This window comes from Prionailurus viverrinus, chromosome B3, assembly GCF_022837055.1.
Source record: "Prionailurus viverrinus isolate Anna chromosome B3, UM_Priviv_1.0, whole genome shotgun sequence".
NCBI lineage: Eukaryota > Metazoa > Chordata > Mammalia > Carnivora > Felidae > Prionailurus > Prionailurus viverrinus.
Window position 1 is genome coordinate 64,798,395 of NC_062566.1, and position 16,759 is coordinate 64,815,153.

General features: G+C 39.9%; 1 protein-coding gene and 1 long non-coding RNA gene across 2 annotated transcripts in view; both read right to left on the reverse strand.

Annotated features, from left to right (window-relative positions):
- The window catches only part of AVEN (apoptosis and caspase activation inhibitor), a 195,030-nt gene that overhangs the window by 2,577 nt on the left and 175,694 nt on the right, over positions 1-16,759 (reverse strand). Inside the window, exons 4-5 of the mRNA XM_047863025.1 lie at positions 3,320-3,390; positions 1,413-1,508 (exon numbers count right to left, since the gene is read on the reverse strand). Coding sequence (XP_047718981.1) covers positions 1,413-1,508; positions 3,320-3,390 — 167 coding nt within the window. The remainder of the gene's footprint in view (positions 1-1,412; positions 1,509-3,319; positions 3,391-16,759) is intronic.
- LOC125168241 (uncharacterized) lies at positions 5,106-11,015 on the reverse strand. The gene is made up of 3 exons (XR_007153051.1): positions 10,835-11,015; positions 9,024-9,107; positions 5,106-5,121 (listed from the first exon to the last, which is right to left on the reverse strand). It is a non-coding gene; the product is annotated as an uncharacterized LOC125168241 (long non-coding RNA).

The following is a 16,759-nucleotide window of genomic DNA, read 5'->3' on the forward strand; positions in this document are numbered from 1 at the left end:
AGAGACAGCAGTGGTTTCCCAATCCGTAAGAAAACCCCAAACACTTCTAAAGCTCTATGGCGATTCCCCCTTAGAGGCAAATGCCATCCTCTCTACTTCTCTGCCCTGCCCTTAACTGTCCTCCAGCCCTGAATTCAACCCGCGTGGGTAACCAATTTGTGCATCTGCTCCAGCGTAGCATCACATGAAGCTGATCATTTTAGTTTCCGGGATTCTATTTACAATTAGGACTGCTCAGGGTTTCGCTTTTTAAATAATTTAGTGGAGCCACAATTAACATTTTCAAGTTCCTGTAGTCTCATCCACTGGGCCTCGTCTCAGTTCATTATTCAACTGCTGTCTTACGCTGGTGTCTCCTACATTTATGTTTTGAGCCCTTAATTCTGCACCATCAATTTCTCTATCCAACTACTGTTTGCACTTTGCTATCTCAGAGACACAAACCCGTAATGTCCCAACCTTGCCTTTCCTGATGCTGCCCCACCGCCTAGGTGCACAAGATGGAAAGCCTGGAACAATTCTTCGCTTGCTCTCCATTTCCAGTACTTGACCAAGTCCTGCCAGTTTTACCCACAGGTGCTCAAAAGTAAAGTCAAACTCTCTGTCACCTCCACCATCATCACCCTAGCCCCAACCACGATCACACAGGGATCCCACGGGACCCGTGCAGCGGCCTCCTGTTTTGCTTCCCCTCCTCCACTCTCCTCCGCCACGTGCCTGCATGCACACATTTACCAGACACTTCTGCCTATTCCCCTAGTCCACTCTCCACTATCCTGCAGCCAGAATGGCCCTTGCTATTATCATTATGAGTATTGCCAAGGTAGATCCGGTTGGGTCACTCTTCTTTAAATTCCAACTCAGACGTTGTTCTACTTTGGATCTCAGCTAATCGGACACTCCTGCAGGAAAGGCATTCTTAAGCACACCAAAGTAGATCGGGTTTGTTATTATGTATGCTCACAGCACACTAGGCTTCTCCTTCGTAGGACTTAACACAATTGGGTCACTTGATTGATACTCCAATTTCCCAACAGATTAAGCTCCAAAGAGCAGGAACCATGTCTGTCTGATCACCCCTTAGTGCTAACAAAGAGTCTGGCATATAGGTTTGTGAGTAAAATACCAGCTAGACTTTATCTTTTTGCATTTCATTCAGTTCCATTACCTTTGATCCTTCAAAATGTTTCAAATGTAAAATGTAAAAAAAAAAAAAAAAGAAAGAAAAAAAAACTCTAAAAATTACTTCATTCTCCCTTAAAACTTTTCAAAATGCTACCTTGATACAAAACCCTCAGATTTACGAAAGGAAAAGCTCACTGTGAGACATTCTGCAGAGGGATATTTTTCACTCGTTTTTTCTTCTGCTGCCCTAACCCACACTGGCTGGAAGATGCTATCGGCATTTTTACCTGGACCAATTCAGCAGCGACATTGAGTCGGAGCGAGAGAGGCAGTTCTTGAAGGGCGCGAACCAATGACTCACAGTCCACATAAAATGCCGAATTCTATCAACAAACAAAAAATTACATATATATCAGGTGATGATTACAAATGACCTTTTAGAAAAAGGCAGAAGATGATAGAAATAAACCATCATTATAACCCCAAGTTATATCCTATTATTAGTTCCATTTTACAGATGAGAACATGAGAGAAGGAAACAAGTCAGCCCAAGTCCTAGAACTAAGATACACCCACCTTCAGGCGTGTCTCTCCAAGGTCTGTGCTCTTACCCACATGCTAAACTTCCCCCCAGAAGAAAATGAAGATCAAACTGCTGGTACTAACTGGCCCAGGACAACCCCTGAAGCCCCCTCCTCTGGGAACACTGCACCCCAATGACATCCTCTCCGCACAGCCGGTCTTTCAGCTCTCCTCCCTTGACAGGACCCCCCAGAATCACACTCCTCTGCCGAGATGCAGCAAACGATCTCTTTCCCCGGGTGCTGCTCTCCATCCCTGCCAGCCCAAAGTGGTCCCCACAGTATTATCTTCATTCACTGATGACCCCACTTATTTTATGTCACGGTTTTTCATTCATTACAAAAATATTTGCTGATCATCTACTTTAGGTCAGCCACCGTGCTACGGGCAATGCACGAGCATGGTCTCTGTCTGGCTCATCTTTGAACAGGCTGCATCTAATAAAGTATCTAGTAAAGAACAAGTTCTCAGTGTTCTGATGAATGAAGAACTTTAGGATTATTTGAAACCCTCGGGATAACTGAAACATTCTCTGAGAGTCAACACGGTCCAAAAGGAGTTGAAATGTGAGAGGTTATCTGTTTGCAATTTGTCCTAGAATGCTAAACTGCACCTCAGGCATCTGCCCACACAGACTCAAGCAGACAAGTATTTTTAATTCCCTACTTTCTCCATGGGGTAATACATGCCCTATGTAAAGTGACAGGCAGTCACTTTGTAAGTAACATCCCCCGCCGCACAGTGTGGTAAATCAATGCTCATCCCAAACAAGTAGACATCACACCAGTCCAGAGGTAAAAATGAACCACTTACAGTGTGTGTGTGTGCAAAGCTAATAGCAGAATGGGGAGGAGGGTGCCCGACCCTTGGGCTTCAGGTCTGCTATTCAGCTACCTGCCTGAAGCTGTGGACAGATTGTCTAATCATTGTATCAGACAGTATGCCCTAGCCATGGAGTCAGGGAGCCCATGACAAGCCACCACTCATTCTCTGAGCTTTGTAAAAGGGTAAAAACACCTGTCATCTCTCATATGGAAACAATCAGTCAAATTCCACTTGGAAAAGAATCGAAACTCCTTGGGATGGAAGTATGGCACGAATACAAAGCGAATGAAGTGGTTGGCCTTTCTGGATTCGCTGAAAGGCTTCTGTGATATTTGTCCTTATTTTTATAGCTTTATTCTTCTAATTATAGATAAAGAGTTATCTAAAGCTATAAACTTGAGGATTGTTTTCACCTGATACCAAAAGCAGTATGAGGGGGAAAAAATTACTTTTCAACTCCAAGGGGAAGTTTCACAGAAAGGGAAAGAAGAGAGGCCCAACGGCAGAGCAATCCACACAAAAATCATGACTATAAACTCACTACCTTGCAGCCCAGTCTATGTGAGGAATTCACACAGATGGCCAGGTGTAAAGGTGAACTCTAGCTTCAAAGACCTGTATAATTTAAGCTTCCCAGACATTTTCTGAACGGTTTCTGTAACGGAGACTAAACTGTACATGAATGACCACTCTTTTCTACACGGAGACTCTATCTCAACAATAATGTAAGGATGTTAGTCTCCAGCCTTGAGCAGAGCCAACCCGCATTCGAGACAAACCATCTTACCTGTTTTGGACACGACGCTTCACCATCCCACTCCTTCTCCTCAACAAAGCGGAACTGAGAGAATGAGTCCCCTAGAGATAGAAGAAAAAAAAAACCCCACAATTTTACGCAAAAGCCAAAGGAAAAGGCTCAGTTCTCTATATTTCCCCTCTGGCATAAAAGTGCCACTTCTGAAGAGCTAACTGTCCTGAATTCGGCGACATCATTCAGTCGAAATTCTTGGCTTCCACATCCTTACACAGCAATCTGTGTGTGCCCTTGAAAATATTGTGGGCACCATCATTCACCGTTTCACCCAATTCTCAGTAAGCCACCATCTCCATGCTACTCGAGAGGCAACAAAATAGTTCAGGCCTGCAGACATGGCCATCTCCTCATATTTAGCACATTTTCACCTCATCTGCTTAATGTATGCAAGGAAACAGATATTTATGATTTGGGGAGCAGGTGCAGCTGAAAAGGCAGAAGAAACAAACTGAAGGAAAGAAGTTCTAGACTTATCCACGATATGACAGACTTTTACTATCTCTCTCAGGTGAGGTGACCGTCCTCAACCATCACTCTAAAACTCACCTGGTTAGAATGTCAAATGCAAAGTAAAACTCAAAGAAGTTGCACAAAATTAGTTCATGTGAATCCTGGTGCGCTGCTCTGAGCTCGTGGAATAAAGGAAAATGAACACGTAAGATCAGCATAAACAAGCGTGAAAGATGATCTTGGACAGCAAGCTTTGACACAGGGCTTATTTTGTAAATGCATACTTATTTGGTTATCTGCATTAAGAACATCTAATTTACACATGAAGAATTCTTTCTCTCCCTAGCTTTCAGGATTCTCCAAAATGTGATCCTCCCTCAATAACCCATGTTTGCTTCCTATTTCTTCAGACTTTCTGCTCGAGTTGACCTCTTTTCACATTCCAAACATACTTCATATTCTATCCTAGGCTCTTTCTTTTTCAATCCTCCCCCCTTGTCTAGAAGACCCACACACTTCTACCCATTCATATCATATTTATACTCTTTTGTGATACCTCTCAGGTGACTTAACCATAGAATCCATTCTTCTAAATTAAAAGAGGAAAAAGGAAGTGAAGAATTCAAAATTAAAGAGACAAAGATAAAATTAGACCCTATACTACCCCTATCATTTCCAAAACACATGGGTCAGAAATATGAACATTTGGCAAGATCAAATTAAAAGCAAAAAGGACCAAGAACACCACTATTAGAAGGGGTAAAGTTAATACTCTTAGTCATCGGCAAATCAATTTGATCCCTCAAAAATTATGACAATAAAGGATCTGAATGATATAATAAGTTTTTTTATGTATATATAGATATGAGTATGTGTACATATATATTATGATTGTATCTGCATTTATAAAGCAGATACTCTCTTTATAAATATCTGTGCGACATTAGTTTTTAAAAAGAGCTATAGGGGCGCCTGAGTGGCTCAGTCAGTTAGGCGTCCAACTTCAGCTCAGGTCACGATCTCACGGTCCATGAGTTCGAGCCCTGCGTCAGGCTCTGGCCTGATGGCTCAGAGCCTGGAGCCTGCTTCCAATTCTGTGTCTCCCTCTCTCTCTGCCCCTCCCCCGTTCATGCTCTCTCTGTCTCAAAATTAAAAAAATAAAAATAAAAAAATAAAAAATAAAAAAAAACGTTAAAAAGAGCTAACCTCAATAAATCTGAAATGTAGCAGTATTTGCTAATGATAAACATTTATAGCACATATAAGCAAAGGGTTAATATCTCTTACATACAAAGAGCTTCTGCAAATCAACCAGAATAAATCACCTAGTAGAAAAAGGGGAAAAGGAGTGAAAATAAGAAATACCATTTGCTAATATATATAAATATATATATATTATATATATAATTATATGTATACACATATATGAATAAATTAAAAATCAGTCTGGTAGATTTTTAAAACTTGACCAAATATCTGAATGCCATATTCAGTGTTATTTTTGGCATTCCTGAACTTCTATATTATAAATAATGCTATATAATATATAATAATGCTATATAATAATGCTGTTATAAATAATGCTATAATCATTATAAATGATGCTATGACTGCATAGAATAATATATAACCAGCGCAAGGTAACAGTAATACAAACAAGGCATGCTACACTGTCTAATATTTGAATATTCACTTTCAAATACAGGTAAGATTCCAACAATGGCTAAATAGCTTGATGTAAACCAATCCTCTTACTGAGAACAGCTTAGGAACACTAGGCCAAAAAGAGCCACTTAGCACACAAGTGACAAAGGTCTCAGAAAGAAGAGAAGCTAAGGAGGTAAGCCTGACATTGAGAACTGCTTTTCCCTTTGAGGCATTTATTCATTCCCACAGGTGGTCCTGAGAAACTGAAGAACTGAGCATAAAGTAACAACCAGGGAATGCAGAGAGCTTTTGCTAGTTTTATGGTACAGGGCAGACAAAAATTGGAATTCAGGGCCCAAGGATGAGGAAGAATCTTGGAAAACCCAAAACATTCACATGGGAGCCCTGATGAGTACATCTGAGAAGTGGGAGTTGGGGGGCACCTGGGTGGCTCAGTTGGTTGAGTGTCCAGCTTTTTATTTTGACTCAGGTCACAGTTGTGAGATTGAACTCCATCAGGCTCTGTGCATGGAGCCTGCTTGGGATTCTCTCCCCTCCACCATTTGCATGCCTTCTCTCAAAAATAATACATAAACATTAAAAGGAAGGAGGAGGAGGGGGAGGAGGAGGAGGAGGAGGAGGAGGAGGAGGAGGAGGAAGAGGAGAAGGAGAAGGAGAAGGAGAAGGAGGAGGAGGAGGAGGAGGAAGAGAAGGAGGAAGAGGAGGAGGAGGAGGAAGAGAAGGAGGAGGAGTAATGGTGGGGATGAAGTAGGAATAATCCAGACCTCCCACAGTCTGAGGCAAAGCTATAAATCATCTCAGTCTCTGATTCTGCCCATAAGAAGCAAAAGTAAATCCTTTTTGGAGGAAAATGACATTATCAATAGCCTAAAATTATCTCCACTATGTTTCATAACCAGTGTCCAGAGTTCATTAAAAACCATCAAGCATATCAGGAGAGGAGACCAAGGTAACAAAAAACTAAGGTGACGGGGGGAGGGGGGGATAAAACCCTAAAAAGATCCACAGAGGTTAAGATATTTGACTTATCAGACATGGATTTTATAATTGAGCAATGTAAACATTTTAAGAATAGGAAAATCTACAAAATCACAATGACATCCACGAAGTCATCATGATTCATATAAAATGTACACATAAAAAATACAAAGAAGAAAATGCTTGAGGAAAATGAGATGCTGGAAACACAATTTGCTTACAGTAATCAAACTTCAAAAACACATTTTTAAAATTATAATAAATAAATCATAGAGAGGCCAACATTGAAAAATAAGCTTGTTCAAATGCCTACGAAAGAATGCCAACCGCTCTGATCCTGTCACTGAAGGCGAAAGAGTATCCAGACTTGTGGAAATCATGAATCTTAGCATTTCAAGAGTGCTTCTGGAAAAGGTGTTACCGAAATTCTTCTTCCTCAATTATACTGCAACATGCACAAAAACAATGGTGATAGTACCAAATGTGCCACTCCTCTACCCTGTGCATCAGACATTTGGACATGTACACCTACTTTAAGTAAAACAGCACAGGGGCACCTGGTGGCTCAATCAGTTGAGCGTCTGACTCTACGTTTCGGCTCAGGCCATGATCTCACGATTTGTGGGATCAAGCCCCATGTCCAGCTCTTCGCTAGGTATGGAGCCTGCTTCAGATTGATATTCTCTCTCTCTCTCTCTCTCTCTCTCTCTCTCACTCTCTCTCTCTCTCTCTCTCACTCCCTCCCTCCCTCCTCTACCAACCCCCCCAACCCTGGCCCCTCAGCCCCTCCCCTGCTCACACTCTCTCAAACAAACAGCACAGTTCCTTAACAATCTATTCAATCCTGCTCCTGCTTTACTCTCTTCTTGGAAGAGTTCCTGGTCTCTCACACTCACATGGTGAGTCCAGATGGAGAAGTATAGAGTAGAAACCAATGAACAGTGACAGCTAACTGTGGTTGACAATGAACAAACATGGGTGTCTTAAGAGCTGCCAGCGTTCAAAGTTTCGGTCACACTGTATGTTCAGATGGTAATTAAGGCACAGTGTAATGGACAGAACTAGAAAGCATAAAAGGAGTGCTGTACTTTCTTTCTTCTTCTTCTTCAGCCAAAGACTAATTTCATGAGTTACAAGAGGTTGTGGGCCTGCCTTGTTGTGCACTTACACAAAACCCTAAAACAAGATGGAGGAAGAGCAGGTACCTGTTACACAGGCTGCTTGAGCAACAAAAACCCCCTAATATTCTACTTTGATAAGAATGCCAAAATCACAGACCTGCTAAATCCAATGATAGCTTATTAAGAACATGATTTCTTCACTAGAATTTGCTAAATAAGGCAGGGGGCAGATTTAAACGAAACTGATATACTTTGAGAATTCACATTTTTCTAACGTATAAGGAGTCTCGTATCATTCTATCGCAGAAATCATGGGGAAGCTGGTGTATATGCAAGCAAAGCCAAGATACAGATACACGTGATATTGAAACAATTCTGTTACATCTTGAAAGTCAACCACATTAATTTACTGCCACAATTTTAGAGCCAAAGTTAATGACAGATTTTTTTCAAATAACTAATTGTATGAGGCAACAAAAATATTAGAAAGTTGGATATATGTGTTGGCAGCAATCTTAAGTATGCTCCTAAAAACATCGAGAGAGTATGTTTCTGGCAGTGCACAATGCTTCAATTTCTGAGATTCCTTCCATTAAACTCATGATCGTCACACAAATCTCCAAGGCCAGTGGTTAATGAGGTTGTAAGTCTTTACCTAGTCTATTACCTAGTTATTATTGGAGAGGACAAGGTTAGTTGCCGAGGGGCAACATTAGTATCAGCGGTACTATACTGTGTAGTATATTATAGTGACTGCAGGAATAATCCAACGCCAGGTATTGGGGAAAAAGGAGAATATATATTGTCAAAATTAAATCTGACTACTATAACCTTTTATTAAAAAATTTCAAGTTCTGTTAAGTTTTCAGATTTTTTTTTTTTTTGTATTCCAGACATCCATTCTATGACAGTGATATTTAGCTTTAGTTTCAGCTAAATATGACGTACCACTTGACCATTTGGCCACAATATGATTTTGGTGTGCCTCCAATATTCAGTTAGTGACACTGTATGAGGCATTTGAAAAATAAGGTAGCTTGTGTAATGTACAGCATGGTGACTATGGTTAATCCTACTGTATTGCATAATTGAAAGTTACTGAGAGTAGATCTTAAAAGTTCTCATCACAAGAAAAGAAAATTGTAACTATGTAACAGATGTTAAGTAGATTTGTGGGTATCATTTTACAATACATGCAAATGTTGAATCATTATGGTATACACTTAAAGCTAACATAGTATTACATGTCAATCACACCTCAATTAAAAAAAGAAGGTAACTATATGTACTGACGTGCAAAGATATTATTTCAACTGCTACCTGAAAAAATCAAGTTTTAGTACAGCATAAATAACATATATATGCATGCAATATGCATATGCACACATGCTATATACACATGTGTATATATCACAAAAATACTAATATATGCATAGAAATAAGCCAAGATAATTATATACCTATTTTAAGAATGATTCTCTCTCAGAGGATGGGATTGAAGGAGACTTTCCTTTCTGCATAATACATTTTCCAGTTGAATTTTCCTTTGTAAACAACAAGCACATGTTACTTTTGGAACCTAGCCACTAGCCACAAAGAAGGAAATCTAAAAAAAAAAAAAAAAAAAAAAAAAAGCTAAAATTTTTTGAGGGCGAAGACCTTCTCAGAACGCATTTAAGACAAAATATGCATAGATCTCATAGGCTGGGACCACGGAACCATAGGTGTCATTCATTATAACCCTCCCTTTGTAGAAGAATAGAGAAACTTTAGGTCTAGACAGGCTCAGTGGTCTAACCAAAGCCAGATGGTCAGGTAATGGCTGAACACCAACACCTCTTGAGTCCTACCATTTGTTATTACACCTATAATCATAAAATTATTTCCACTAGGCTTCTTGGCTGTCTGAGTTTCCTAGAACAAAAACAGGTAACAAATATTTATGACATTTGATATACTAACATTAGACAAGCTGACATGTTGGAAGATCATGAAAATTCAAACTCAAAAGTAAATAATTCTTCACTTTAGGAAAGGGATTACTTCAGGGGTTCCTTTAAATAACCACAATACGACTTTTAAAAATAAAACAGTTTCACAGAACTCTGGTAACAGCAGTATTCTGCTAATGATAGCATTGGAGAAATAAAGGTGATGAGCAACTCCGTCACTGTATTTACAATACCCAGGATTCTCACTCTGCCTTCCTTCCCAAATTGGTCTAACACAAGTCTTAGAATCAGTAACAAAGCGGACACTACACTTGTTAGAATTCCACAGCACCATATTAATATGCTTTCAAAAAGCTTACCATCTAGTCATAGATAACACAGATTTGGATTATAAGCTTACCCTTTCAGCCCCACCAGCAAAAAAATTGAAAGCACTTAATACAACCATGAAGCTCTCCAGAGGAAGTTCAGGTGGGATTACAAGGAACGACCTTTATGTGGGCAATAAGAACCCACTAAGATTCCCAGTTCCAACAATATACATCAGGTGTACATGAAGAGTGAGCGCAAAAGACAGAAGATGTGCCCAAGCCTAGTAATACCTACTAATTCAGTAGTGGCAGCCAATTCCCCTAAGTGACATCTGTCCTATGTATTTGGAACTCTTTCTCATAAAACTGGCCCAAGTGGCCGAGTTGCAGTGCATCCTTTCAGAAACCAAGTCTAGAAAGCAAGAGGAATATATCACTAGTTCTGAATGAATACTTAGTTTTAAGCTCCATTTTCCTGGCTCTTATCGTGATCACATTTGCCACACAGCCCTGAGAATATGCCCTCGACCAGGACATAGGTCTCTGGGAACTCACAAATGAACTCCATAGGCTGACAAGTTCACAATCTTCATAGAAAGAGAGTAAGTCCAAATAGTCATCACGATGGCTGCTATAGGAAAATGAAATATACCCTTTTTCTCTCTCTGAATTTCTCTATTCTCATCTATGAGATATTTGGGAAGTCAAGGTGGATCCTAAATCCACAGGCTGACACAGATCACACCAGAGATGACCCACAGTTTAGCTTAAAGGACATAAAAAAATCTTTGCCACCCAATGTCTAGCTCCCATGGATGAACTTTTCTAGATGTAGATGTCAAACACTTTGATATTTACCCAAAACAAAGCAACAGCTAACTCTGTGTGAGAAATATTATACAAGCCACTACAGTGAGTAATAAAAAAGTTAGGCTGAGCCAAAATAACAGGAGAGGTAAGAAAAATCTCTCCTCCTGCTCAACAGTGACCTATAATTAGCTTTCTCACCAGATGTGGGGCCCCAAAAGCCCCTGAGCATCAAATATCCACATTGAGCACTACACAGTAAGATGTGCCTATCTTTCCAATGCCCCTAAAATGTGGCTTTCCCATCTGCATGGATTATGTTGAAGGAAAAGCCAAATACACTCAAGTACACTAAGAGGGTTCTAGGCTTTATGAGAGAAGGATGATGCTGACATTCTGGAATTTAGAATCTAGTTGTTTTCCACAAAATAGTTGGTGAATATTCTGTATTAACCCTGTACCATTGTAGACAATCTCGTAAAATCTCTCAGATCAATTCTTTTTTTTTTAAGTTTGTTTGTTTGTTTGTTTGTTTGTTTAGAGAGTGTGGGAATGGGGACAGGCAGAGAGAGAGGGAGAGAATTCCAAGCAGGCTCCACACTGTCAGCACAGAGCCTGATGCAGGTCTAGAACCCACAAACCATGAGATCATGACCTGAGCTGAAATCAAGAGTTGGATGCTCAACTGACTGAGCTACCTAGGCGCCTCAAGATCAATTATTTTCTGAAACAAGGCCAACATCAAACCCTGGCACAGAATTCCAAGATGGAAGCAAATGATTAGACAAGGCAGAATAAATAAGAGAAATGAAGGACCAATCCTCAGCCAAACAATGGAATCTTAAGATGTTACAATGACCTGTAGTAAAATAGCGCGTCCCTTAGGATTAGGTCTGGCTGTGTGTAATGAAGACCTACGAACTTATGGCTTAAACAAGGTAAGAAGTTATATCTCTATCAACCAAATGAAGTTAACACTTAGGCAGTCAAATGCTGGCATGGTGGCCCAGGTTCCTTCCAGTTCATTGCTCTGCCATTCCTATGAAGACTCTTCTCGCCATGATTTAAGATGATTACCAGGGCTCCCGCTATCCCATTAAAATTCCAGACAGCAAGATCCAAGAAGACTTGAGGAAAAACGGGCAAAAGGCATGCACCATCTGTCAGTTATGTTTTCCCAAAAACCACCACAGAACATTTACACTTATTTCTCTTTTGGCAGTAGCATATTGTTTTATTAAGCTACAAGGAATGTGGGATAACTGATTTCTTCCCAGGTGGCTGTTGGCCCAGATGAGAATCAGGGGTTTGAAGAGAAAGAGAATGAGTATGGGATGGGGAAGCAAGCACAGTTGACTTTGAATAACACAGTTTTGAACTGCACATGTTCATTTATATGATTTTTTTCAATAAATACAATACTGTAAATATTTTCTCATGACTTTCTTGACATTTTCTTTTCTCTAGCTTACTGTGCTGTAAGTATATATGATATATAATATACATAACATATAGAATATGTATTAATCAATGGTTTACATAATCAGTGAGGCTTCCAGTCAACAGTAGCCAGTAGTAGTTAAATTGGGGAGGGGAGTCAAATGTTATACATGGACCTTTAGCTGCACGGGGGGTTGGCACCCAAACCCTGTGATGGTCAAGGTTCAATTGTACCCTCTCTGACAAATTATCAGAAGGTTCTACTCAAGGGGTAGTTAGTAAGGGTCAATTTCTAGGGTAGTGATTGTGCTCACTGAAGTGTAAGTTGTCTCTATTTCAGTGAAATGCTTGTAACATCCAAACTTCTCAAACTGTAGTTAAAATTAACTTTAGAGAATACATGCCTTTCAGCTTTTTTCTCCAATTCTGGTCTGAGGTAAGTGTAGGATAAATTTCTAGTTTCCGGCATAATGTAAGAATTTTACCAAAATAGCTTACTACCTTTCTCAGGGGAAATGGGCATATGTGAAGTTAACAACTTTAGGAGTAACAATTCATTTATTTAGTAACTTCTTCAACTTCAAGAATAACAATTCACTTACTTAGTAACTCTTTCATTCTTTCATACAATTTTCAGCACAACTATGTGCCAAACACTATTGGGTGTTAATAATATAAATATATAAGACACGCTCCCTGCTCTTCTGGCTCTCAGATCTGGAGTTCAACAAGTCAAGAAGGGGCTACACAGGGGCGCCTGGGTGGCGCAGTCGGTTAAGCGTCCGACTTCAGCCAGGTCACGATCTCACGGCCCGTGAGTTCGAGCCCCGCGTCGGGCTCTGGGCTGATGGCTCAGAGCCTGGAGCCTGTTTCCGATTCTGTGTCTCCCTCTCTCTCTGCCCCTCCCCCGTTCATGCTCTGTCTCTCTCTGTCCCAAAAATAAAAAAAAAATAAAAAAAAAAAAAGAAGGGGCTACACAAAACACACACACACACACACACACACACACACACACACACAAAAGGAGGGTTAAATTCCTTCCCTAAACCTTTAGAAGGGTTTGTGCTGTCCCTTTGTTGTTTGATGCCTATATACACATAATGATATGCTTATGGTGTTGATTTACTTAACATATTCAGCCCAGGGATGCCTGAGTGGTTCAGTCGGTCAAGCATCCAACTCTTGCTTTCGGCTCAAGCCATGATCTCACAGTTCACGAGTTCAGGCCCCACATCAGGCTCAGTGCTAACAGTGTAGAGCCTGGTTGGGATTCTCTCTTTTTCCCTTTTTCTGCCCCTCCTATGCTTTGTCAAAATAAGTAAACTTAAGGGGAAAAAAGATTAAGTCCACTTATTTGTACTTTATTTATAGCCTTTCTGACACCCAAAAGTTAGCGAAAACCATCATACAAATAATCAAAGGTTCCATGATTAATACCTCAAGTAGACTGCCCTCTAATGCCATCAGTAATCTTATAGTGACACACAATTCACTTCCGGAGAGAGATGAGAAAGAAGATAGAGGCCAATGCCAAATTGTCATTACCTGGAAAATAGCCTGACACCTGTAGAATGATGCTTAGGTACACACACACACACACACACACACACACACACACACACACACTTCAGTGCAGTAATGCAGAAAAAAGCACAATCCCACTAGTACTACAGTACTCTCCAAAGCTCACTTTGAAACTCAGCAATGTGGTCTCCTAGCAGAGTCAAACCTTGCCTGAATTCCGTGGCCTATCATCCATGGCTCCTTATTGTTTCATTTTCCTGTCTCTATACTGAGTACTTTTTTGAAAATCAATCTACCCTTACTATTACTTATGTCTCTCAAACATGGTTATTTTCTACCTTAATCTGCCCAAGTTTTCTTCTTGCAATGAAGAGTTCTCCATCAAGGTTAATGTCAAATAATCAAAAGCACCAAAGACTGCAATCCGACGATGGAACAGATGGCTCAAAGCACACCCTCAGAGGACACCGTTTGGGGTTTGCTGGAGAAAATGTCTGAACGCTCATTTCTATCAGGAATATGAGATTGCTTTCAATTTGTTGTTTACCTGCTAAACGTATGCCAGAGTCTCATAAGTGAAGAATTAAGAAGTCTTCCTATTGTCTTATCTTTGACTTGTCTGGTTATTTTCTTACTGTACCTCAGTTCACTGAAACCATCTCTCTGGTACTAATTCACATCTTAGTATAAAATCCAAACTCACACCTTTTAACTGCTGACAGCTCTTCCTCCAGCTTCTATTCTCATTTGTAAGATTCTATAAAGCCTCTTTTGAAAATCACATAAGGATTTTCCTAGTCAAATTCATTTCTCAGAAACATAATATTCTCCATAAAATCTTCAGCTGAGCAGCTCTAGCAAGCACTAGTAATACCCAAGCTGAAGAGAAGAGACTATAAGCCAACTGCTTTTACTGAGGTCAACTCATGTAGGCGACACAGAACCTGTGAAAGGGAGTCTGAACTTCTTCCTCTTGGTTTTCTTTTTTAAACTTTCCCAATTCTGGTTTTTGAGGACACCTGGAATGAGTCTGGCAGGGCAACATGTCCCCAGAGAAACAACATGAGCAGAGGCCTCAAAGATAGAAGGGAGTTTGGCCATTCGAGAAGCAGAAGAAAGGCCAGGATGGCTGAAGTGTGGTGAGGGGTGAAGAGGTAAGACATGACGGAAGAGAAGCTGGGTCATATTCTTCACGTGACTCAACACTTGCAACGAGTTACTAAGGTTTACTGCTCAGCGCTGTATTCCACAATAATAGCCAGGCTTAGCAAAACTCAATTCGTCCTACGTATCCAGTTAAGCACATTTTACATGAATACCTAAACACATACTAACTCTCAAGTGATGATTATCCTTAAGCTGTTTACAGAGTAAATGAGACCACACCAAACCAAACCCACACCCAAACAAACCCAAACAAAACAAAAACAGAAACAGAAACAGAAACAGGATAAGATAAGATAAATAAAATAAAATAAAATAAAATAAAATAAATAAAATAAAATAAAATAAAATAAAATAAAATAAAATAAAATAAAATAAAATAAAATAAAATAAAATAGCAGGGCCAAATTGTCACCTTCAAAACATACAGGGTGGAAGATACAAAAGTTCTCTTTGTCCACATAGGATAATAGCTCATTCTAATTAACATTACCGTGGCTATATGCCATCTCTCCAAGCCATTCTTGAGAACCTAGAACCCAAACATGAAGCTAAGGAATTGGAGGAGCTATCCTGACTGGTAATTAGCTCAGGGAAAAATGTTGTGGGACCTCTATGAAATGTTTGGGAACAGACAAATCTCCATGCCTACGAACATGCCATTTCCTCCTAATTAATATCCAGAGTCGCTAATCTGCAGAGCGGCAGACTTTTAAATAGTGACAGAAGGGAAAAGGAAACATAGTGGGGCAGAACGAAACCGGGGAGAAGTATACACCTCACCTAATAACATGGTGAATCCCTGTCACCTGTTCAGATTAGCAGAGAGGGAGTTAGTGTTAAGTCTCTTGGGTCTCTGTTCTTACTCACTGGCCCACAGATTCTAACCCTGGTACCTGGCACTGAGTACTGAACCCTGTCTCCTAGACTTTAGCTACTTAAGACCACAGTTATTTTGAACAGCACCTTTCCAGAACCAATCCCTAACTATGAACCTTGGCGTAGGCCGGCACTCCCAGGCCTGCTGGGATCCATTTCATGGCTATTTTTTTTCTTCACATAGATGCCAGTATTTATTTTGATGATAAGAGTGTTCAACACCTAAGTGCAGCACTACGAAGCAGAAATGCAAACAACGTGTTCAGAAGCCTTGGTATTTGCTATTACTGAACATATTTTGATGGGCACTTTTTGGGTCCTGGAATTATATAAATGATATACATTACTTTTATCAGAAAGTCACAAGTTGCCTTGGTAGATCTGTTTAAGGCTGTCAGTAGTAAGGATGTTGATTCTCATTATGTAAGTGCCTTACAGTGCACTTGGCTTTCTTTAACTTAAAGTTTACATTCCACATCTTGAAGACGGAGTCTTTTTAAAAATCTGATACCCCCAAAACACAAAACTATACGGCAGTAACTTGATAAACTGAGTAACTTGCGGATTATACCAAAGGATTCGTGAGCTCACATAAATACAGGTATCCTCCACTTTCCAGAATTTCACGCTATGCCACTCCACATTTACGACAGACCTACAATAGTATGGTAATGGCTTTTTTTTGTAAAGGCAAAAATCCTCTTCCAATTTCTTTCAGTGAGAACAGGGACTAATGTAGGTCATTCATAAAAGTGAAAGGGCATAAAGCAAACTTTAAGAAAGTAGAAATGCTCATCACTTGACACCATTTTGGCTTCAAAGAGCTTTCATAGGAACACTCTGCTTTCAGATAGCAGAGGAAATCTGTACTGAGATCCCTTGACATCCTTAAAATGTGACTGACTTTCTAAAAGCTTTACTTAACACTTTTCAGGATACATTGATGGTTAAATTAAAGGAACATCAGTGGATCATCTATAAAAAACACCTGTTGTTTGGATGCCAACTCCAGTGTTTCCAGTTTGATGACCATGTTTGTGTTTTATTGTATACCCAAAATAACCATTTTGCTTTTCACGGGTATTATCAAAAGTAGTAACACTTCTTCAAAGTTTCAAA